This window comes from Canis aureus, chromosome 6 (genome assembly GCF_053574225.1).
Source record: "Canis aureus isolate CA01 chromosome 6, VMU_Caureus_v.1.0, whole genome shotgun sequence".
NCBI lineage: Eukaryota > Metazoa > Chordata > Mammalia > Carnivora > Canidae > Canis > Canis aureus.
Window position 1 is genome coordinate 38,093,094 of NC_135616.1, and position 25,052 is coordinate 38,118,145.

The 25,052-nt window shown below is 41.3% G+C and overlaps 1 protein-coding gene across 22 annotated transcripts in view; it reads left to right on the plus strand.

The window, feature by feature from the left end:
* The first annotated feature begins 19 nt into the window (after positions 1–19).
* Positions 20–25,052, plus strand: part of UBAP2L (ubiquitin associated protein 2 like) — a 41,363-nt gene continuing 16,330 nt past the window's right edge. For 5 of the 22 annotated variants that reach the window (XM_077900818.1, XM_077900822.1, XM_077900819.1 and 2 more), the window contains exons 1-12: positions 77–215; positions 4,193–4,322; positions 5,450–5,527; positions 6,093–6,203; positions 10,479–10,647; positions 11,085–11,180; positions 11,585–11,630; positions 12,113–12,225; positions 16,680–16,732; positions 18,316–18,401; positions 20,657–20,828; positions 24,786–24,984. In XM_077900818.1, coding sequence (XP_077756944.1) covers positions 4,233–4,322; positions 5,450–5,527; positions 6,093–6,203; positions 10,479–10,647; positions 11,085–11,180; positions 11,585–11,630; positions 12,113–12,225; positions 16,680–16,732; positions 18,316–18,401; positions 20,657–20,828; positions 24,786–24,984 — 1,213 coding nt within the window. In that variant the 5' untranslated portion in view covers positions 77–215; positions 4,193–4,232. Of the gene's footprint in view, positions 216–418; positions 557–1,169; positions 1,506–4,192; positions 4,323–5,449; positions 5,528–6,092; positions 6,204–10,478; positions 10,681–11,084; positions 11,181–11,584; positions 11,631–12,112; positions 12,226–14,717; positions 14,793–16,679; positions 16,733–18,315; positions 18,402–20,656; positions 20,829–24,785; positions 24,985–25,052 lie in introns of those variants that run through there. The other 17 variants (XM_077900814.1, XM_077900815.1, XM_077900820.1 and 14 more) reach the window with 10 other exon arrangements.

Sequence of the window (25,052 nt, forward strand, 5' to 3'; positions counted from 1 at the left end):
CGTGCCGGGGGACGCAGGCAAGCAAGTGGGAGGGGGAAGGCGCGAGCGCGAGCGCGAGAGAGGAAAGGAGGGAGGGGGTGGGGAGGAGGGAACCTCACATCACGTGACAGGGGCGGCGCGGCCCGGGGTGTCAGTGTGGAGGAGACTGAGGTAAAGTTGGGAGCGCAGCGGCGTTGGCGGCGGCGGCGGCAGCAGCGGCAGCGCGGCGGGGCCGGGTATTGTCCGCGGCCCCTTTAAATCCGCGGTCTCCTTTTCCCCTCCCTCCCTTCTCCCCTACCCCGCCGCCCCCCCCAGTAGGCCCCCCGCCCCATGCGTTCCCCCCACTGGACACCCCTCCCGGTCGCGCGAACCCGGCGCCCCCCCTCGAGTCGGCCGCCGGGGGTTTTGTTTATGGTTGGATTTGCGGCCTAGTGGGCCGCGCCGGAGCCGGGGCCTCGATTTGGGAGCGTGGCCGGGGCGGGGCTTGGGCGGCCGGAGGGGGGGGGCCATGCGGCTAGAGCCCGAGCGGGGAGAGCAAGGAAGAGCGCGGGCGAGCGCGGCCTGGGCCCCGCCTGAGGTAGGGCCCGCTGAGCCCCGGCCGCTGCCTGTGAAGACGCCCGGGGGGCCTCCTCCCTTCCTGGCCCGCTGCGGCCTCTTCGGGTCCGGATCCGGCCTGGTTTGGGGGCGGCGGGGGCAGGGCGGCGGGGTGGAGCTGCCCCGAACTCCCCCATGTGGCCCTCGGTCTGGAGTGCGGAGGATGAATTTGTTCCGGGTGGGAGGTGAGGCGGCGGGCCGGGAGCCCCGCGGGGGCGCGGCGCGGGGTGCGCCTCCCTTCTCCGCGCGTGGGCTGCGGCCCCTCTCGGCCCCGGCCTCTTTGTCAGCCTGCGGGAGCCCCGGCTCCGGGAACGTGTTCGCGGCGGCCGCGCGGGCTGGCGAGGAGCAGTCGGGGAGGCCCGTGGGGGTGTCCGCCTCGGGGGCGCCCCTGAGCCCGGGCCTGGGTCCGCGCCCCTAGGGTAGCGCGGGGATCCCAAATTCCTTCAGACCCTGTGCTCTGTGGACAAGCCCCAAATTGCCTTGCAAACTGATGTCACAAACAGGAGACGGTCTCTCCGCCTTGAAGTGTAGTCTCCTCGGGTGGAGGGTGTCGTGGAAGCAAAACACAGTAACAGGCCCTTTTTGTTGTCATTGTTACCGTGTTCGCCCAGTGTCCCCGAGCATGAGGCGGAGAAAGGCGTTTGCTGCGTTCTCTCCATCCCCCTCCGCCGCCCGGGTGCTGCCGAGGGACGGTCCTGCCGGGGTGGCGAGGGCCGCTGACCGCCAGCCCTCCCGGAGGAGGAGGAGGGAACCGCGTTGGTCCGCGACGCTGAACTCCCCCAGCATTGTCCGTAAGGAGTAGCCGGTGCCAGTGATGGTTTCCGCTGTGGACAGCGAGCATCGCTGGCCCGGAGCTAATGATGAAAGACCTTAAGTCGGGCTGTTTGGGTCCCGAGTTTTGAAGCCCCTCTTTGCTGAATGTGTCCTATCTGGCAAGTACTCTTTTTAAAATTAGACTAGAGTGTACGGAGAAGGGGACGCAGGGTCATTTCCACAAAGCACCTAAGGGAGTTAGTCGTTCTGTTAGAGGTAGCAAGCCTCACCCATCCCAGTCCAGCTTCAGAGTGTCTGAATTGTTGCTCAACTTAGATTGTAAGCTCCCTGAGGGCAGCAACCAAGTCATACTGCTTTTGTATTTCCTAAAGTACTGGACACATAGTAGATACTCAATAAATACTTGTTATTTATTTTTTTCTGTAAAATTTCTCTGGCTATTTTTTCAAGTAGCTGGTTTTCAAAAGATGGTCAAGGACACACCTGTGTTCAAACCAGTATTTGTTTCTACGCTGTTCCCTTGGTCTCCCAACACATCTCATGTGTTTCCCGTAAATATTTTTATTTGCTAAGGAAAAGTTCTTAAGATTCCTCCATTCCACTGTGATAACTCTAGTTACATGTCTCTGCTTGCTACTAAAAGGCTACTGATTTTGTGCCCTCCAGTGATCCATCCCAGATCACTTAGTTTTGTTTGACCCGTCCTTCAGTGGTGTTACTACCTAGGCGGTAAAATTTTCTTAGTCACACGTCTCAAAGCACAAGAGAGAGATGGAAGTTAACAGTGGGAGTGATCAGGAGTGGTGGGTCCCCCCCCTTTGGTAATTAAGTGGCTTTCAAGAGGACTTTTTAATATATATTTACACTGGTATAGTATATGCAGTTATCTGTATTGTTAGTCACGCAGTTTATAGTATTACGGTTGTAGGTTGAAACCACATGTGAAGTAGAAAGCGGTCAGTTTCTAAGTTACAAAAGCGTTTATTATTTGCATTAGAAACTTCATTTTAGAGCCAATTAGTAAGTATAATAGTTTTCGTCCGTTTTAATTTTTCTCTTTGATTTGAATCCAGGGGTACTGGTTAAAGAACACTTGTTCTTTTGTGAGTGATGAAACTTGGCTATAATGCCAGTCTGGGAAAATGGACTACTGTGTAGCAAATAATCCTGTACTAGTTGGAAATATGTACAGGCCTTTGTGTGCACATGTGCATGTGTGTAGGGAGAAGAGACAGTAGTTAAAGAATTAGCTTTGAGATTTCCTCAGAAATTCTGATGATAGGGACTCCTGGGTGGCTCAGCGGTTAAGCATCTGCCTTCCGCTCAGGGTGTGATCCTGGAGTCCCGGGATCAAGTCCACATCGGACTCCCTGCATGGAGCCTGCTTCTCCCTCTGCCTATGTCTCTGCCTCTCTGTCTCTCTAATGAATAAATGAATAAATCCGAGAAAAAAATAAAAAATTCTGATGATAGAGACTGAAAAACTCTTAATTCTTATTGATTGTATCAAAAAACAAATTGATTCAACTTGGTGAAGAATCTATCCACAGAGAAGTCAGCTTTCTTTGTAACCTGAAAAACTGGTGAAATTCACTTCCCTAATAATTAATCCTTCTGTATTTCTTTAGAGGCTCAACCTGCCTCTTCCTCAAATTCAGCATTGTCTTTGGGCAGCTTAGCATTACCCCATATAAAGTTTTTATTAATGAAAAAATTATAAGTAGAGCAGAAAATACAAACTTACCCTCTTTGAGAGTGAATAAAACAAAACAGTAATGGCATATTTTGAACATTCCACCATATCGTGAATATTTTCTTTGTTTACTAAATGCAACAGCTGAGGTTGCGTTAAAGCAAAGTATGAATAAAGGGAACTTAAGTTCAGGAGAATCCTAGTTTGCTAGAACTGTTAATAATGAAAACCATTCTCGTTTTGGGAAAGGCTCTTTATGCTCTCTCTCTAAAGACTCAACAAAGTACTATTGCTGGCAATAGTGTCTCAAGTTTAAAATGATAATCCTAGAAGTCCTTTCTTCCGAATAAAACTTTGTACTAGATGCTTTTGGTTTGGGACAGATCTGTATATTAAGGTGAGTGGTAAAGGGTATTTGCATTTCTGGTGCCTGGGAACTGTGGAGTAGGAGGTCAACAGAAGTAGCTGCAAAAACTGTTGGAATTATCTAGGGAACTGAGATTCTGAGCAAAGTCACTGGGGCCAATACTTGCCTTGTTGAAGGTTATACAAGCTCCCACTGCATGACGAGAGTTACAACTTGAGGGAGAAAGACTAAACTTGAGCTTGTCCTTTCCCAAGTGATGGTGGTCACATGCAGTTTATATAAACTGGTTGTAAGGAAGATAGGACTTTTCATAGGTAGACTTGAGTACAATATTTTAAGTTATTTTTATTTGGAGTATAGACTAATCCCCTTCCTGGAAGGCTTTATTTTCCAGGTTTTGCTGATTGTCTTTTCTTTTGTCAAAGGGACTTTAGATATTTTTGTGTAGAAGGCTTTTGATTCTTAACATCATTTTGCTTGCTATTAAGATAGCAAAACTTCGCTAAGCCTATGTATAGGGGACTAGGAACCAAAGCATGCCCGTAACTTAAAAACAAAAACAAAAACTGTCACTTGACACATGCTTTTTATATTTCTTGTTTTACAAAAATGGATTAACAGCCATTGTTCCTTAAGGAATTTATCAACTAAATATGTCTCAACAGATGAATCCTTTTGTTTTTTTTCCTTTAAAGAAATGAAAATGGCAAAGATGCTGATGAAAGACGATGAAAATACATTTTGCCCATATTTAACCTCTAAATTGTTTTTTTTTAATCTTTCAGTATTCTACCTTGTAAATACTGTTATTTGTATATACTGTAAATGATGACGTCGGTGGGCACTAACCGAGCCCGGGGAAACTGGGAACAACCTCAAAACCAAAACCAGATGCAGCACAAGCAGCGGCCGCAGGTAAAGAACCCAAGGGGTCTGGATCTGTTGGTAGCACTGCTGGTTGATGTTGGTTTCCATTCAGTGCAGCATCATTCTTTGCTTTGGATTGTTGGTTTGGGTTTTTTATTCTTGATTTCTAGTCCTTGCTTCATTTTACTTAGAACCTGATGATTGTTGATATGCTATGACGCAATGTGCTTGCTTTTTGTTGTTCAATACTGCATTATGAGACTTGGAAAGAATGGGTCCTGTGCTTTTTGTTTTTTATAAACTTTTTTTAAAAGATTTATTTATTTATTTATTTATTTATTTATTTATTTATTTATTTATGATAGAGAGAGAGAGAAAGAGGCAGAGACACAGGAGGAGGGAGAAGCAGGCTCCATGCCGGGAGCCTGACGTGGGACTCGATCCCGGGACTCCAGGATCGCGCCCTGGGCCAAAGGCAGGCGCTAAACCGCTGAGCCACCCAGGGATCCCCGGGTCCTGTGCTTTGAATACCTAAGGTAGCATTTCCCCAGGACGAAATCTTATGTTATTCTCAGGCCTAGAGATAAGAGGGTAGCATTGGTTCTTGCAGGAATGGGAATAGGGTTTACACGTGACTTTGTAAATAAAAAATGAATTATTTGAGGTATAAATGTTTCAAAGAGGTACAGTGATCCCAGAATGGGAGCTTCTTTAATTGTGAACTTTGGTGAAAAAGCTTCCTGTTTTTTTTTAAGGATTATAGAGCAGAATAGTGACAGCTTCAGTGTTTAGTTCTTTGTCATTTTGCAAATTTAGGCATCTTATTTTATTTTTTTTTAGATTTTGTTTATTCATGAGAGACAGAGAGAGAGAGAGAGGCAGAGACCTAGGCAGAGGGAGAAGCAGGCTCCATGCAGGAAGCCTGATGTGGGACTCGATCCTGGGACCTCAGGATCACACCCTGAGTCAAAGGCAGATGCTCAACTGCTGAGCCATTTAGGCGTCCCAATTTAGGTATCTTAACTGGTGTTAGCATTTTGTTACTTGGTCATTTGTAACAAGGAGAAGGAAATTGGGCAGGGAGGTGGGGTGGGTTATTGACTACATAGGTCCCTCTTATTTCTCTAAACTCTTGTCTCTTGATCATGCTTTCTTGAACTTGACTTAATTCCTAGGCTACTGCGGAACAAATTCGACTTGCACAGATGATTTCAGACCATAATGATGCTGACTTTGAGGAAAAGGTGAAACAAGTGAGTGTATTGCTAATTTGCTCTAAGCGATGGGGAAAGACCTCAGGATTAAAACATAGTTAAATGTCATAGGTGGCTACCAGGGTATTTTGTACTGTAGATATTGAAAGAATTATGACCTGAAATGTGTTAAGCCTGTAAGTGCTTTTGTTTGATTTACTGTCCCCCCTTTGGACAGCTACCTTATTCGAAAAGGTTTTATCTTAATTTTAACTTATTTATTGGGCGACTTTGTTAATGCCATTTTTATAGCAATTTTGAGCAATTGTGCCATCTAGGAATTGTAGAAATTCACAGTATGCTGAAGCCTGTGTGCTTCTGGATTTGATTCTCTATCAGATATTTTACTCTTTGTTTTATAAGTACTTTTGACCCCATCCCTAATCACAGTTGTTCATATTTTGCTTATTGAACTAGCGTACCAAAATTATGCATATTTTGGTTTTTTAAGCCTGAGGTTCTTTCAGACTCAGCTGGTGTCTTCTCCCTTTTCTCTTGTTCACCTGGTTTTCTTTTGTGAGGAGTGCAAACTTGTTCATAATGGTTGCTGATCTTTTTCTTTCAGTTGATTGATATCACTGGCAAGAACCAAGATGAATGTGTCATTGCTTTGCATGACTGCAATGGAGATGTCAACAGAGCCATCAATGTCCTACTGGAAGGAAACCCAGATACGGTAGAGTGTTAATAGAGTGTTCTAGAAAGTGGGTCCTTGGCTGAGAAGCTCAGAATATTCTAAAAATAGCAAGTGGAGTAACTCAACTTAAAGGAGAGTACTTTATTCTCCAAATGGAGCTGTGGGTTGCAGATACTTAAAATTTATATAGAATAAGTAGAAGAAAACATAAAATCCATCTCCCTTAATTAGCTTAGACTAAATTATTCATTCCAGGCTAGTGACTGTTTTCCAGACTGAGTTGGCCTAAATTGGAGATGCTATATATTAGCCTTAGTTACTAATCATAGAACATTCTGCTCACCTGTTTTATTGTGTTGAACAAAGTCATAGAAACTAGCAGATTCTCATTTCAAGATATTCCCATCAGTGTCACCTTTTACAGTACATTTTCAGGGATCCCTGAGTGGCACAGTGGTTTAGCACCTGCCTTTGGCCCAGGGCGCGATCCTGGAGACCCGGGATCGAATCCCACGTCAGGCTCCCTGCATGGAGCCTGCTTCTCCCTCTACCTATGTCTCTGCCCCCCACCCCCCGCCCCCGTGTGTGACTATCATGAATAAATAAATAAAATCTTTAAAAAAAATACAATACATTTTCATTGTTTGAACTTAATTTCTGTTGAGGTAGTAGAGAGAGTTAACAGCCTGTTGACCATCCCTGGAGATGACGGGATATCTTTTTTTTTTTTTTTTTTTTTGAGATGACATCTCTTACCCTAAAGTTTCACCTCTTCTCTTTTCCACTTAATGAGATCCTTATATTTTTGTGCTTATCATTTACCCAAATTGTTAAGTCCCTTAAGAACAGGGGTTCTGCTTTACTAACCTTTGGAATGTTCCTATAGTGTTTAGCAGAGAACTTTATTGTTTTAACAACCAATGTATCATTTTAAAGTAATTTTCATTTACTTGGTCTTACACTGGGGATCTTTGGTTGGGATAGATAACCAGAGTTTTACCCTTTGAGAGATCAGCTTACTGGTGTTACAGCATCACATTAGCTAAATATTGGAGGTTTGTCAGATTCCTTGAGACAATAGGAAATAATAGTGGGAAACCTTTTTTTTTTTTCTTTTTTTACTTATTCATGAGAGACACAGAAAGAGGGCAGCTGCCCCAGTGGGAAACTTTTTTTAATCATTGAATTTAAATTTGTGGATTTTTCTCTTCAGAAATGTGGTCTTAGGGGAACCTGACTGACTCGGGAGTATGGGGCTCTTGATCTCAGGGTTTTGTGTTCAAGCCCCATGTTGGATGTAGAGTTTACTTTTTAAAAAAATGTGGTTTTTGATTTTACATTACTGATCTTATTTGAAAATTACTGTCTGGATAATCAGATAATAGTGCCTTTGGCTCATTGTGAGTTTACTGCAGATTTTTGGGTTAGGGGAAGAGTGGGACTAGTCCTGGCTTTTAAAAGTCTGGATTTCAGGGATGCCTGGGTGGCTCAGCGATTAAGCATCTGCCTTCCAGCCCAGGGTGTGATCCTGGAGACCCGGGATCGAGTCCCATGTCGGGCTTCCTGCGTGGGGCCTGCTTCTCCCTCTGCCTGTGTCTGTTTCTCTCTCTCTCTTTGTGTCTCTCATGAATAAATAAATAAAATCTTTAAAAAAAAAGAACAACTTCTTTAAAAAAAAAGTCTGGATTTCTTTCTTCCCTCCCTCTCTCCCCCTTCCTTTCTTCCTTTCTTTTTCTTTGCGTAAGTCACATTTTGTTTCACTTTCTAGCATCTTCTGCCTAATGCTGCAAATCTAACCTTCTATAGTATCAGAAAGGAAAATAAACTGGAGAATGTAGGCTTGTGGCATGAATAAAACAGCCACTAGTGAAACCAGTGGGGAGTAATATCAACTGCCAAGGGAAGTTGGATGTTGGTGGATGAGATCATATCAGAAAACTGCAGCACCTTTGGGAAGATTATAGTTATTCCTTTTCCTTATAAACCTGGGTAGTGCCAGCAGCTGATACATACCATAGAGAAGGAAAAAGGTGAGAAGTTTCTGAAACTTGCCAGACAGACTAGCTGAAAACTCTGAGAGCTAGCTGTTTTGAGTCTAGTTTCCAGGGTTCCTGATGCAGATTTAGTTATAATAGGGATACTATAACTTATGAATCGAAGCTACTGTGAGCATAGAATGACCCACCAGTTGTAGTGTGGAATGAGCTTAGACTGGAAGGGTAGGCAACAAGGAGCTGCCAAGTCCTGGATGGATACTTAATCTTTTTAAAAATTATTAGTGAACGATTATAGATTCTTCAGAATATGTGATATGATTTTGCTATAATTTTAAGCTGAGTTTTTAACTTAAAAACTTTTTTAAAATTATAGTGAAATAGGGCAGCCCAGGTGGCTCAGCGGTTTGGCACCGCCTTGGCCCAGGGCCTGATCCTGGAGACCGGGGATCAAGTCCCACGTTGGGCTCCCTGTGTGGAGTCTGCTTCTTCCTCTTGCCTGTGTCTCTGCCTCTCTCTCTCCCCCTCCCTCCCTCTCTGTCTCTCATGAATAAATAAAATTTTTAAATAAATAAATTATAGTAAAATATATTTAAAATTTATCATTTTAACCATTTTTAAGTGTACAATTTAGTGGCATTAAATATACTGATGATGTTGTACAACCATTAGCATTACGCATTTGCAGGACTTTTTCATTTCCTAAATACTGTATCTATTAATAACCCCCTGTCCGCATATTGCCAGCTCCTGGTAACGTCTTCTATTTTCTGTTTCTATGAATTTGCCTATGCTAGGTACCTCATGTAAGTGGAATCATACAGTATTTGCTTTTTTATGTCTTATTTGGCATGGTGTTTTTAGATGCTCATATTGTGGCCATGTGTCAGAATTTCACTTCTTTTTAAGGCTGAACAATATTCTTTTTTTTTTTTTAACAATATTCTAATATATGTATATGCCATATTTTATTCATCCATTGATGGACACTTGGAATTATTTGGAAGAAAGTTATAGACGTCATAAAATACTCTGCAGCATGGTTCCCTTAAAGAAGGATACTCTTCTATATGATCACAATATTGTCAACTCTGGAAAAATTAAGTCATTTCATATTATACTTGGTCCATATTCTTGAAAGTTATTAGATATTAGATAGCTGTTGCTGAGCACTAGGTCCTTGAGTAAGATGGTAACTAGGCTAGTAAAGATCTGGTAGTTTTGGTGTTTGGAAATTTTGGTTTGTACATATTTTCTGCAAAGATAGTGTGAATGAAGGGGTGTGTTTTTAAAATTTCAAATTTATAAAACTCATTTCTTGAGGAATGAGGTTTTTGCAAGACGGATTAGCTTATTTTCCTTATCACAAATTTTCCCTCCTGCAGTCTGGAATGAATCATAGATTATTCTGCTTTGGGGAAAGTTTAATTGGACTATATCAAGTTAGGAAGTATAAGTAGAATACAATATGTAAAACCTGGAATGGAGGGCTTCCTATAGTCCATGTCTCAGGGCCAGGGCTGTGCCTTCTTGACTGCTACCTGGTCTTTTAGCAAAAGAAGTTGGTGTGCATGTCAGGGAGTGGGGTTGGGGGTGGTGTAGTGAGGAGTAGGTGTAGTTATTCTCCTAAATTCTGGTTACTTGATTAGAGAATGCCTATGCTGTTCATTCATTCTGAATTCAAAGTTAACCTTTAGAAACTTTAATTTTTAAGTTATTTTATTCTTCTTTTAAAGATTTTATTTGTTCATGAGAGACAGAGAGGCAGAGACATATACAGGGGGAGAAGTAGGCTTCCCCTGCAGAGAGCCTACTGGGGACTTGATCCTAGGACCCCAGGATCACCACCTGAGCCAAAGGCAGACACTAAACCACTAAGCCACCCACGTGCCCCAGCCTTTAGAAACTTTTAGTTTTCTTTTCTGCTATGACATGAATAAGACTATAAAAAATTGAGTGTCACTGAATCCAAAGGGAGTTAATTTTTTCAGCCCAGGAAACACACTTGAAAGATAAGGACCAGTAACTAGGTTTTTTGACTAATTTGCCTAGTGACTACACTGGATGATCTTGACCATCCCTTTGGAAGTGATCCCTGCAATCCAGCTATAAGTGCCTCCTGTATAAAAAAGGATTTTAGTTTTGCAGTGATAGAATTTGTTTTGAGATTGTATCCTCCATTTAAATAGATATAAATTAGTAGAAATGTTTTAGATTTGGATAATGAGAGAGGAATGGTTAACAGTTTTCCCAACTTTTACCTGTGGCTTCCCAATAGCAATCCGTATTGATTCGATGTCATTGCTCTGCTCTTCTTTAGCATTCGTGGGAGATGGTCGGGAAGAAGAAGGGAGTCTCAGGACAGAAGGATGGTGGCCAAACGGAATCCAACGAGGAAGGCAAAGAAAATCGAGACCGTGACAGAGACTATAGTCGGCGACGTGGTGGGCCACCAAGACGGGGGAGAGGTGCCAGCCGTGGACGAGAGTGTATGCATAGGGCTTTATCAAAACCAGCTGTGGGTCAGTAATGTCTGGACATCAGGGATGTCAGGGCTCTGCTAGGCTGGACGTAGTCACCATTTTATTATTCTTTTTAGTTTTTTCTTGCCTCCATTTGTTCTGAGACCCGGGTATCTCTCTTTTTTTTTTTAATTTTTTTTTTGGGGGGGTATCTCTTATATGTAACATTTTCTGGCTACAGCTACCAGTTTGGTATGAAATTACCCTGCAGTCATTTGTAAAATTGTCTGACTTAGACCTCTCTGTTGTGGTTCATGACCTTCCCCTAGTAACCATCATGTCCCATCTATCCAGCTCACTTTCTTTTCCTTGTTTTTGTCTCCCCACACCATCTGTACGTGCTACTTACATATTTACATAAATTCTATTGACTCTGCTCTGGCTATCTGTGTTTTTAATTTCAGTTCGGGGTCAGGAAAATGGATTAGATGGCACCAAGAGTGGAGGGCCTTCTGGAAGAGGCACAGAAAGAGGCAGAAGAGGACGTGGCCGAGGCAGAGGTGATCGATTTCTTGGGGGGCAGGGTTATTCTTGCTAGTTCTATACGGGTTTACTTTATTTGAAAACCAGCAAATTTACATGGCATCTCATGACCCTAATTGTTGAGATGTTATGCAAATTATAGAGATTGTGGAGTGGGAAGTGGAAAAGAAGGTAGGTGTCATTTTCTTTAGTCTTTATTGTTGATGTTAAAGTATTTGCTTAAGGACTCAGCAGTTTGGTCAGCAAAGGAACAATCTGTCAATAGTAATGAGTATACTACTGTAGTATATTGACTATACTACAGGGTGATAGAAAAAATATTTAATAATATCAACCACTTACTATTCCAGAGTTACCTTAGTTGGCAAGGTAGTTTTATATTAATTTCTAAAACATTTCTTTCTCTTTTTTTTGTTGTTAGGTGGCTCAGGTAGACGAGGAGGAAGGTTTTCTGCTCAAGGAATGGGGTAGGTTTCATTGATTTGATGCCAGACTTTTTAACTATTTTTCCCCTATGTATCACTATAATATTCTAGAGTGGCTGATATCTTGGTATCCTGAGGATAACCGAAATGCGATTAGAAAGCTTTCTAGATCATTTAATCAGATAGGTATGTAGACTTAGGGCTTACAGATAAATGTTTACCACCTGGGTCATTACCTCTCATAGCTTTATTTGAATGCATATAACTGTTGTCTTCCAATATTCCGTGTGGATTTTATTATGATTATTGATGTCCTAATCCAAAATAGGTCAAGATTTAAATTGAGATTACACCATAGAATTTAGGTGAGGAAAGGAGACATATACAGGATTGTAGAATGGGGCTGTGGTTGATCTGTACTAGGAAAAAGTCAGGATTCTTGTGGCCCTCCTCGCTGAGTTAATATTTGCTGGTGCTGCTTAGAGGTCAGAGACTCTTTTAAGCTTTTTTTTCCCCACCCCCAGAACCTTTAACCCAGCTGATTATGCAGAGCCGGCCAATACTGATGATAACTATGGCAATAATAGCGGGAATACGTGGAACAACACTGGCCACTTCGAACCAGATGATGGGACGAGTGAGTGACTGTTTATTGTTTCCTGTCTCTAAAAACCTAAGGAAATAATTACTTTGAGGTTGTGGTCACATTTACAAGTAGATGAATAGTTTTCTGGCGCAGAGATAGGGGAGATAGAGATGGCCATTGAAATACTGTCTCTTCTCTTCCCTGACTGGGTGCCTGTAGGCACTTCATAACGCTGTTTCAGCTGGTCTTCATCACTGTTCTGTGAGATTGACACTGATCGTCCTCTCCAGATGACAGACTGAAAGGGTGGTTGTGAGTGAAATTTGCTAGTATTTGAACTCAGAATTGCTGGACGCAAAGCCCATGCTCCTTCTATCTCCCTGTGTGGCTGCCATTAGGTCCAGGTATGATTCCTAGGGTTTCTGTTAGGGTGTCTAGCTCTGCCTTCTGAAAAGGTATCCTTAATTAATCAAGCCACTACTTGTAGAGGTGAACATTGCCCAGAATCAAAGCTCACTGATTATTTTTTGGCACTGAGATAATACCTTTTTTCCCTTCATTTTTGGAAAAATTTCCATATCTAGGAAAAAATGAAATTGTATTTTTCTAGCTCTGTTTATTTATTGGATTGTCTTCTGAACATCAAAGGATACTAGGGGGTTTGAATAAGATTTTTTTTTTTAATTTTTTTTGAATAAGATTTTTTGTTAGCTAATTTTAGTGTCTGTATCTGGGTAGGATGTATATATTTAAGGATATTTTAGACTTGTGGGATACAGCAAGATGTGTTTTGGAATAAAAGATACTTTAACCTTTTTTTATTATTTTTTAATTTATTTATTCATGAAAGAGACAAAGAGAGAGAGAGAGGGGCAGAGACATAGGCAGAGAGAGAAGCAGACTCCTCATAAGGAGCCCAATGTGGGACTTGATCCTGAATCCTGGGATCACACCCTGAGCCGAAGGCAGGTGCTCAACTGCTGAGTAACCCAGGCGTCCCTACTTTTACCCTTTTATTTATTTTATTTTATTTTTTTAAGATTTTATTTCTTCATGAGAGACACAGAGAGAGAGGGGCAGAGACACAGGCATAGGGAGAAGCAGGCTCCATGCAGGGAGCCCGATGTGGGATTCGATCCCAGGTCCCCAGGATCATGCCCTGGGCCGAAAGCGGCGTTAAACTGCTGAGCCACCGGGGCTGCCCATTTTTACCCTTTTAAATAAGAACCGTCTCTGGGCTCCAGAGTTTTTTATTATTATTATTTATTTATTTATTTATAAAAAGATTTTTTAAAATCTGTTTATTCATGAGAGACACAGAGAGAGAGGCAGAGACACAGGCAGAGGGAGAAGCAGTCCCGACACGGGACTCGATCCCAGGTCTCCAGGATCACACCCTGGGCCGACACTAGCACTAAACCCCTGAGCCATCTGGGCTGCCCTCCAGAGTTTTTTATTATGGGATCACTAACTTCCTTATGCTTGAGCCAGCACATGGAGAGCTTGAGACCTTTTTCTCCTGTAAAGGGAGAAAGTATTATTATGATATCACCAACTTCCTTATGCCTGAGCCAGCACATGGAGAGCTTGAGACCTTTTTCTCCTGTAAAGGGGGAAATGAGTTAATAGTAGAGTGTGAGTTAGGTTCTTTGACTCCTTACCCATTTATTTGCCTTGCCCCTTTTCAAATATCATTGATCTTTGTCTTCTGTCTTTAGGATAGCCTTTGGCACAAGCAGTTCATCTACTGCCCACAAAATGTTATATTATACCTCAGGTTCTAAATGTTACTAGCTTTTTGTTTATCACACTATCTTAGAAATTCATTTTGAATACAATTTTCCCATTGGTGGAGGCTGAAGTTGAGTTATTGACAAGATGGTTATCTTTTTATGACATAGACCAGTTGGCTATGAAATATCTTTTTTATTCTTTGGAGGCACATAGTTGTACTTCATTCATCTTTTGATGGTTTTATAGAGGCAGTGGTAGCAGTGTAGCAGTCTGAATAACAAAACTTACTGTTTTTGAGTTCTAGTTCTTGGGCATTTGATTTTTTATCATTGGTAGAAAAAATAATAGGTGTTAAGGGGTTTGTTTTCAGTTGTGGCTAGAAAATTAGGCATGGAGTTGCAAGATTGCAAGCCTTAGCTGTTTTCAGCAAAGATGTAGTTTGGAAAACTAGAAATTATAAGGTGTGTATTTATGTCTTTTGAGTAGAGAATGGCAGATTTGGGAGGTTAGAATCAGAAATCTGATTTGTGGCTGAATGAAAAACTATGTGATGCTGCTATCAACTTGTTAATGTGAAAGAATTGTAAAATGCATTTCAGTTCATTTTGCAGTTTGAACTGACCTTCCTACATGATCTCTCTGTTTTCATGATAGCATACTTCAAATTCCCTATTTTACTTAAAAAGAATTTCAAACCTACCCTTAAAATATCCACAGGTACAATGGGAATTATGTTTTTGGGGAAAATGTTTTCATTCATAAGCAAAATTTCACTGGTTGTTTTTTCTTTTTTTCTTTTTTTGTTTCAGGACTTGATTTCATTGGGGTTGAGGGGTCAAATTATCCCCGAAAATTTGAGACTGCTCCTGGTATGATACATCCAGGTGCCTAAACTGCCCCGGATATTTTTACAGATTTTTATGAATTGAAATATCTGTGGATATGTCATTTTTCTGTCGTCCTGCTTTTTTTCCTTTTCTGCCTTTCTCATATTCTGTGCTTTTTTCCCTTAAAAAATTTTGTTCATTAACAAATATTTAACATTTACATTGACTACTGTCTGCTGACAGAATGGAAACCTTTGTCATTCAGACCCTTTGTGCTCTTTCTATTCCTTCGTGCCTCCTCAGTACAGCCTTCTTGGCCACGACTGTGCATTCTGTATGGGATCGTAGGCATCTGCGTTCTTCCTTTCCATCCCAGATGCAGTCGCCAGAGTGCAGGAAAACATTTCTGCCTTGAGAGGGTCTGTCAGTAGGAGGTAACTTCCCAGGTCACTTTCAACTCCAGGATTATGTATATGGACAGATCTTGGGCTCCATTTATCTAGAGCAGGATGGATGTCAATGCAGAGGAAGAAGAGTCACCAGAGAGAGAGAAGAATGTGCTTTATAACTTGTCTGACCTGAGATTGAACTTTAGTTTGGTTTGGAATCAAATAGAAGGTTGCCATCTTTAAGTGGTTTGGAATTTCCGTGGACCAGTTATAATGGCCTGGGAGAGGCATTATAATGAACATCTTTTTTTCTAGGAAATAGAGTTATTTCATTATCAAAAGTTTAGAAGATTTAATTTTTTTTAAAGATTATATTATGAAGTAATCTCCACACCCAACATGGAGCTTAAACACATGACCCCAAGATCAAGAATTGCATGTTCTACTGATGGAGTCAGCCGGGCACCCCTAGAAGAATTTCTGTGGGCTTTGTAGATGAATATTTCTCTTCAGAGACAGTGAAATATCTGAATGCCAGACTTTCATTCTTAGAACAAAGTTTCTTCATTTGGAAAGAAGGCTTTAAAGTTAATCGGTGTGTACTGTTCTAGAGAAGAAAATGAGAAATGTCCTTTTATATAGGCAGGTTGTTATTTCTTACTCTGATCTTTTGGTTAAGGGAAGAATCCTGGCTCTCAGAACAGTTTCCCTTTCTGAGGATACGTGTATACACGAAGCAAAACAATAGGAGTGTTTAAGGTGGTTTGATTGCTGATGGACCTTTTCTCTAGAAACTCTCCTGACTTCATTGTTACCACCATGAGGAGGGTGTACACCTGCATTGTCTGCACCGTGCCCTTGGCAGATAGATGCCATGTTCTATAGGATTAGGATTAGGATAACTAACAGACACATTTGTTTTTCAGTTTTGTCCAGTGTCTTCTGAAAAGAGCAGACCTGTGAGAGTTTCTGTGGTTAGACTTAAAAGATCTATAAATTTGACTGCTGCTGAGTATGCATTTTTAAAGTGAGCTCCTATAGCAGATGTTTGTCCCTGCCCTTAGTTTGGAAGCCTGTCTACTTTCACTGCTGTTCCACGATCACGTGGCAACCATTTGTATTCCTCATCACTGCTATTCTCTCTCCAGACTGCCCACTGTGTTGTCTTATACCAGATGAGTAGGTGTAGTTTATGTTCTGGTTTACATTGGCTGCTGCCATTTCACTTGAACTAACCACTAAGTCAGAGGGCTGAAGGATGTAAGAGATTGCCTGGAGCATTGGGTCTGTGGTCCCCCCACCCCCAACCCCCCACTATCTTTGCTGTTAAAACTAACAAAACCTGAAAGTAAGTGTGAAATCATAATCTTATTAAAACCCTGGTGTTCTGAGGTATCACTCTCTAGTCTTTTTCTCTCCTTAGAGCCTAGGAATCCCTTCTGATTACTAAAATCTGGTTACACTTTAGGCTGCCAAAATGTTGATACATTAGTGTTTTTTGCACATGCTTTGTATTGGCACTTAAAGGACTTCACTGTTTTCTCTTTATTGCCAGGTGCGTGGAGGACTGCAACAGAGGAATGGGGAACTGAAGATTGGAATGAAGATGTAGGTATTCCCAGGTCATTCCTCACTAGTGCCTTCTATCCTTAAGTGGTGTTTAGGGATAGAAAATGGGTATGTTTCTACCCCTTAAAATCACCCTTGAGATTCTGACCCAAAACTTTTACATCCAAAATAGTGTTCTGAGCCAGAACATTTCACATATGTTATATGAAGGAGACTGGGCATGAACAGGACTCTGTGGAACCAGACTATGGAAAGGGCAAGTGCACCTGTGTAAGTCCAATATCTGATTGTCGGATTTATCCCAGGAAGAGATGGTGGTTGGGTAGGGCACCAGAAATGGAGTCAGGCAGGTAGTGCACTGAGTAATAGCTGACTCCTTTGGAGTTAGTTCCGTTATTTGGTTTACATTCAGGCACTGAAGTATGGTCCTGTAATTGGCTTAGAGGTGGGTGCAAAATGAAAGATACGGTATCATGTCCTCAAGTTTACAATCTGGTTGGTTCTGGAACCCTTCTATTCACTTGAAGCCCAACTGTGTAATTGAGATGAATATATAGAACTGGCTGTCTTCCAGCTTGACTCAACTTGGAAGCCTCATACATGGGTGGTACAAAGATGACACATAAACAAGCTCCATGAATTCTCTGGAGTAGAACCTGAGCAAAAGAATTCTGCTGATTCTTGGTCACAGTCAAGCTTTTGTTGTGAATTCTAGTTTTCAGTGATCATGGGTTAACTTTTTTAACATTTTCAGTCTACTTTCATATATTTGTATCTATTCAGGCAAGACAGCTCATACAGTGAGAGGGTGATATGTCAAACTTTTGATTTGTGAGATCTGAGTTTTTAAAATTTCAGATGCATCAGCATCAGAGGGTGATTCTTTTCGGTTGTAACTGAGCTAGATTGCCTTGTGAATACTTTCTATGATTTGGCTTGTCTGTTTAAGCAATTTTCAGAGAATGGTATATTTGGAGGAATGGATTCCCTGGTTTTTAGAGAAGAGATTTTAATCAGAAAGTGAAAACAAAACCAAAACAAGTTTTACATAGTAGGATGAGTTTTTCCTTAACAATTGCTTATCGAGTTTTAGGGTTTTACAATGCAAAGAGTAGGTGTAATAAAGTCACTATTAAGGCAAAAATTGCATATTGTTGAAATTATCCCTAAAAAGACCTTAATACACCAGCACTTGGGTTCTTACTGCTCAAAAGCTAGGAGTTAATTAAATTATTTTATTTCTGTCTTTGTCTTGGCTGTAACCTTTCTTTGAAAGGAGCAGTGGAAGATTAAAGTTTGGTTTGGGTAGCGGTGGGAGTTGGGAACTCTGATGAGAAAGTATAATAAGGTTTCTCTATTTCTGTGTGGCGTGTGTACTCAGCTTCTCATAAGTTGAATGTGCGTATCCTGTGACTCCACTATATTTTATTAGGTTTCTTGATTTTACCCTCTCGATAAAATCATTGAACCTGTCTAGAAGGGGCATGCAAGTCAATCCATGTAGGGTTCCTCTGGGTAGGTGGTACTCTTTTCTGAGGGTTTTTCCTTTACCTTTGTATTAAATTCCACTTACCTATGCCAAGTTTCTGACTGTAGGAGTGACTAATCTCTCTGTTTTCCAGCTTTCTGAGACCAAGATCTTCACTGCCTCTAATGTGTCTTCAGTACCTCTTCCTGCGGAGAATGTGACAATCACTGCTGGTCAGAGGCAAGTGTGTGGTAAAGTTCAGCGTCTTTTCCCAGGAGGACCTGGTGAGAGAGCTGCAAGGAGGAGTAGCACTGGGCCTTTCATAAGCTCCCATGGTGCTAGTAGTAATGGTACCCAAGCCTACTAGGTTCCTCTCCAGTTGATCGATAGGTTTATAGGAGTAGATTTACTGAGTAGAAGTCCATATATTATAATTTTAAAGATGATTCTCTTCATAATAGCCTCTTTAATTACATAGGTCGATCTGAATTAAAACTTAAGCATAATGTAACTTTTCTGGTAGTAAGGTAAAGTTAAACATGGAAATATTTTCATTTATTTGAGTTTGCAGAACTGTTCAGTAGCTTCTCAGGCTTTATAATTAAAATCTTTGTCCACTGAGTCTACTGAGTAAATTGATCAGTTCTACCTTAGGATCTGGCTAATGAACTTTTTTGAACTTGAACCCTAGGTCTTAGGGTCAGGAGAGGGAAATATACCTACCAGGAATATTTTTATCCCTGGAAAGCCTCTTGGATTATTTCTAGACGTGGGTATGATAGGTATGATAGGTCTAGACTCAGAGGGTCCTAAATTGCACTAGAAATAGGATATTAGGGACATCATCCCCAGAAGTGAGGTGTATTGTTTTTCTGAAACCAATTCTTCAATTCTTTGACACCAACCAGATGTTCAATAATTCAGTTCAATTCTGACAGTATCCAGAGTTAGCACAGACCCTAGTTGACACCTTTATTCCATAAGACTGCCCTTGCTTTTGAGGTCATCTGCAACTTGAGCTCAGGCTATCCACACATTTCTGCCTGGCTGACTACAGATTTGGGGATTCTCATAGCCTCCTTCTTAGGTTCAGTAATCAGCTAAAATGACTCACAGAACTTAAGGAAGAGTTTCCTTGCCATAGCTGGTTTATCATAACCAGTGCCAAATATAAGACTTGCATGCGGCAGGGCATGGCATGGGGTGCAAAGCCTTGAAGTTTCATTACTTAGATTGGCCTGATTGATTAAGCTGTTGGCTGTTGAAGGCAGTTTCCAGCTCCCTTCCAACAGTAAAAGTGGGTAGTGTGTGCCAGGGCTGAAAGTTCTAATCTTCTGATCCCCTTCCTGGTGTTTCTGGTGGCAGCCCCCTTCCTGAAGCTATGTGGGGGGGCCTCTCACTCTGAGTAACCTCATTATTGTAAACCTTGGTTGAAAGAGGCTCATTGGGATGCCTGGGTGGCTCAGTGGTTGAGCATCTGCTTTTGGCTCAGGGCATAGTCCTGGGGTTCTGGGATTGAGTCCTGCATTGGGCTCCCTGCAAGGAGCCTGCTTCTCCTTCTGCCTGTGTCTCTGCCTCTTTCTGTGTCTCTTAGGAATAAATAAATAAAGCTTTCAAAAAAAAAAAAAAAGGCTCATTATGGGACACCTGGGGGTTGCTCAGTCAATTAAGCATCCAACTCTTGATTTTGGATCAGGTCATGATCTCTTAGAGTCATGAGATGGAGCCCCATGTAGTGCTCCATCCTGGGCATGGAGTCTGCTTAAGATTCACTTTCTCTAATAAAAATAACAAAACACACTCAGGAAATTTTAAGGGTTTTAGAAGCTCTGTGCCAAGAACTAGAGGTAAAGTCAAGCTATATGTTTTTATTATACCACAACTAACTTTGGAAACTTTTTTTTTTAAGATTTTATTTATTTATTCATGAGAGGCAGAGACACAGGCAGAGAGAGAAGCAGGCTCCACACAGGGAGCCCGACGCGGGACTCGATCCTGGGTCTCCAGGATCAGGCCCTGGGCTGAATGAAAGCAGCGCTAAACTGCTGAGCCACCTGGACTGCCCAACTTTGGAAATTTCATAAAAATTAAGGGGGGTAATTCCAAAGACACTTGAGAAAGATGCCAGTGTTCTGGTGTATGTTTTTATGTATTAGGTATTGGTAATGACAAGTATTCAGTATTAAAATAATTGGCTAAAAACTTGTAAATTTTGGCCCAATATCACGCTACTGTGTTCAAACTAACATTTGCTATTCTATTAAATTGATTTCACTAAATTGAAATATTTAACATTATTATGCTTGACAACACCACTGGAATACAGCTAGATCATGTATGGCTCTTATATATAAATTATTTTGGCAAATTAAGCATTTCAGGTCTTTGTGTTTTTGATGTGTGACTTTATTTTGACCTAACCATAATTTGAGTTGGAAGTTGGGGAATGCTATAGAATGTTCCATCATTATCAAGATATTGCATCCCTCCACTAGAATTGACCTTGCTGTTCTATTGGGGAAGACACCATCTTCAGTGGAGAATGATTCATCTAATCTGGATCCATCTCAGGCTCCTTCTCTTGCCCAGCCTCTTGTGTTCAGTAATTCGAAGCAGAGTGCCATAACACAGCCTGCTTCTGGAAACACATTTTCTCATCACAGTATGGTAAGTAAGAAACATGGTGTCTTTTAACCACACTTTCCTGTCAACCCCAGCACATACATGCAATATTGCCTTCTGGTGACACAGATTTGGGGCAGGGTAAAGCATCCCCTTTTGTGCCTTAAGCAACCTTAGATGTAGAAATAAAGAGTTGTATAGTAAGGGTGCCAGCAGAGGAGGACTTAGTTTTGGATGGACTAAGTCTTCTAAAAATGAGTCAGCATCACTTACTGAATGCTCACTGTGCTGAACATTATTTGCTCTTAAAGAAGAAAAAAAATGACAAAATTTTAATCTTTTTTTAATCTTAAACTTTGATGGAAGGTTGTAGCACTTCCCTATTTCTTCATAGAGCAGTATTACCATAAATTTGTTTAAACCAGACATTTTTGGACTAGACTTCCAAAAACTTGAGGTTTTCCTGAATGTTTCTACTTACTATCTGTTACTCCTTTTTTCTATAAGCAAGGATCAGGTCACTTGCTCTGTGTGCCTTATAGAGCTGTAGAAAGATGGAATAAGATCATGGATAAGGGCTCTACAACTGAGAGCAACAGTGATACTGTTTATTAATACATAGAATACTTATGGCCATATGACTCATTGATTCAGCTAAAACATTCAAGGTCGTTAACTATAGCAAAAAAATCATTTAAGCTAGGGATGCCTGGGTGGCTCAGCGGTGGAGCATCTGCCTTTGGCTTAGGGCGTGATCCCGAATCCGGGATCTGGGATTGAGTCCCACATTGGGCTCCTTGCAGGGAGCCTGCTTCTCCCTCTGCCTGTGTCTCTGCCTCTCTCTCTCTCTCTCTCTCTCTCTCACTCTCTCTCTCTCTGTCTCTCATGAATAAATAAATAAAATCTTAAAAAAAAAAAAAATTTAAGCTGAACTAAGATGATGCAAGGACCTTTTTTTTTTTTTGTCACTTAAAGGAAACTTTATTTGCAGTAAATAAGGATCATTTGGGGAGAGACCTATTTTGGGGGGGAGGGACCAATTTTTTTTTTTAATAGCAAATCCTAAGAAGAATTGCTTTTTCTTTTTTTCTCTTTGCTTTTCCCTTCCTGTCTGTTTATTTTTTGGTGGAGGTATACTGTAGTTGTAAGAGGTAAGAGACCATGTGTGTGCATATAGTTTTATTTTTCTAGTAGTAGGATTATAGTAATTATTTTAAATGGGAAACAGCTGAGCTAGCCTCTGATCCAGAACTGTCAGTTTTTAACTACTGTCTTCAAATTTTGTGTGTGTTAATAGTAATTTGGTAATTACTCTGTCATATATGAAAGGTGACAGGTGAGAAAAGGTGGGAAAGAAGGGACGGGGAGTGGAACATTAGGAACATTAGGATTAAAAAAATGAGACAAAAATCATAAGATGGGGTCATGAAGATAAGGAAATAACTGTCAATTCTTGAGATATATATGGCAGGAAAAGGTGAAGTGCTCTGTATTTCTTTTAATTGGCTTTATAATGTCTGGAATTGTGAAGATTTACAACCAAATTCAAACTCTGATATCGAAATTAATGTCAGCATATTTCATTTATCCTAACATTCTGTTTAATATGTCACATGAAGTTAAAGTAAATAAAAATAACGTCGTATTCTATTAGTTATATTAATCAGTGTGCTATTTATTTTTAATGTTAGAGGATTAATTTTCCTTAAAACATAATAAATGTAAATAATACAGGCCTTCCCCATTATCGTGGATGATACATGGACATTATCTAATGTGCTATCTCTTTTTTTAAATATTTATATTTACTTATTCATGAGAGAGAGAGGGAGAGAGAGAGACAGAGACAAAGACAAAAGCAGAGGGAGAAGCAGGCTCCATGCAGGGAGCCTGATGTGGGACTCGATCCCGGAACCCTGGAATCTCTCCCCGGGGCCAAAGGTGCTAAACTGCTGCACCACGCAGGTGTCCCGTGCTATGTTTTTCTTTTCTTTTCTTTTCTTTTCTTTTCTTTTCTTTTCTTTTCTTTTCTTTTCTTTTCTTTTCTTTTCTTTCATTTTTTAAAGGTTTATTTATTTATTTATTTATTCAGAGAGAGCGAGAGAGGGGCAGAGACAGGCAGAGGGAGAAGCAGGCTCCGTGCAGGAAGCCTGACATGGGACTCGATCCTGGGTCTCCAGGATCACACCCTGGGCTGCAGGCGGCGCTAAACCGCTGCGCCACCGGGGCTGCCCTTTTTTAAAATTTATTAATGAGAGACACAGAGAGAGGGAGACAGAGACACAGGCAGAGGGAGAAGCAGGCTCCATGCAGGGAGCCCGATGTGGGACTGCATCTGGGGTCTCCAGAATCAGGCCCTGGGCTGAAGGCGGCACTAAACCTCTGAGCCACCGGGGCTGCCCTCCTGTGCTATGTCTTTAATGTAAAGCTTTGCACTTGCAGACTATTTGATAATCATTGCTATGTGAGATCATCTCTCTGTCACAATCCCATACTTTCAACTTGACTTTTGGTGTTTGTTTTTATAATCTTGTGATGTAGACTGAAGTGGGAAAAATGACTTACTTTGGATTGGACAGATTGGTTTTGTATAAGAAAGCTCTGCTCAGGGGCACCTGTGGCTCAGTCAGCTAAGTGTCCCTCTTGGTTTTGGCTCAGATTGTGATCTCGAGGTTGAGGGATTGAGCCCTGCACCAGGCTCTGTGCTCAGTGGGGAATCTGCCTGGGATTCTGTCGCCCTCCCTTCCCCCACTTGTGCTTTCTCTCTCTCTCTAAAAATAATTAAATCTTCAAAATAAAACAAAGCACTGCTTAGTGTTGATGAGGATGAAATGGTTGAGTAAGACCCTAAGGAAAACTAGATTTTAAATCTCCCTGAAGGGATCCCTGGGTGGTGCAGCGGTTTAGCGCCTGTCTTTGGCCCAGGGCGCGATCCTGGAGACCCGGGATCGAATCCCACATCGGGCTCCCGGTGCATGGAGCCTGCTCCTCCCTCTGCCTGTGTCTCTGCCTCTCTCTGTGTGTGTGTGACTATCATAAATAAATAAATAAATTAAATAAATAAATAAATAAATAAATAAATAAATAAATAAACAAACTATCTATCATCTATCTATCTATCTAATCTATCTAATCTATCTATCTATCTATCTATCTATCTATCTATCTATCTATCTATCTATCTATCTATCTCCCTGAAGGTGTTTTGGAGTAGTCAGGGCCTTCATCTTCTGGAGGAGGCTAGTCTTACCTGGCAATAGGGAGTGGGGAAAATCTCCCCAAAGCATTGAGTAAATTTTGCTTTGTTATTCGTGATCATGATCACTCTATAGAACTTGGATCCACACAGACAAAACAAATCATATTGAGTCATTATTTGATTGTCTAGTGCAGAAGTTTTGATAGGCCCTTGGCTTCTCTTTGCTTCTGTGCTAGTTACTAGCAGCATTGAGGTGAGGCTCCCGTCAGTTCTTCTTACTCTGCAGCTATTTAGTGGAGGGGGGAATGACCTTCTTGATTAAAGTGAAATTTGATGTTAGCTTTCATATTAATTTAATAATTACATACTGGTTGATTTAAAACTTTAAAAGGGAAAAAAATTTCTTCTAGTCATTAGATCTTTATCCCTGGGGAGGAAGTGATAGTGTAACTTTTAATGGTTCTCACCTTTTTGAGTGCTTATTATGTGCCATGCATGTATTAAATGCTTTATGTACATAATCTGTTTGATCCTCCTCCAACTTTATGCAATACTATTTTCAGGTAAGGAAAATGAGGTACAGAAAAATTACAAATAACTTTTCCACGATTACATAGCCAGGATTTGAAAGGAGGCAGTCTGGCTGCAGAGATTGTGCCCTAAAGGGCTAGATTGTGTACTCAGTCTAGTGACATTCTTTACTTGTTTGATCTCTACTGGCTCTCCCTGTAGAAAAGTGTGTTTCTGAGTAGTGAACACATTTGCTTGCTGTAGATATTTCTCCTCTCTGTGTTGATTTACAGGTGAGCATGTTAGGGAAAGGATTTGGTGATGTCGGTGAAGCCAAAGGTGGCAGTACCACAGGCTCCCAGTTCTTGGAGCAGTTCAAGACTGCTCAGGCCCTGGCCCAATTGGCAGCACAACATTCTCAGTCTGGAACCACCACCACCTCCTCTTGGGACATGGGCTCTGCCTCCCAATCCCCTTCGCTGGTGCAGTACGGTGAGAAGGATGGAAAGTGACTTGAATTCTTTAAGCATTGGAGCATTAATCCCAGGAGCTGGCAAAAG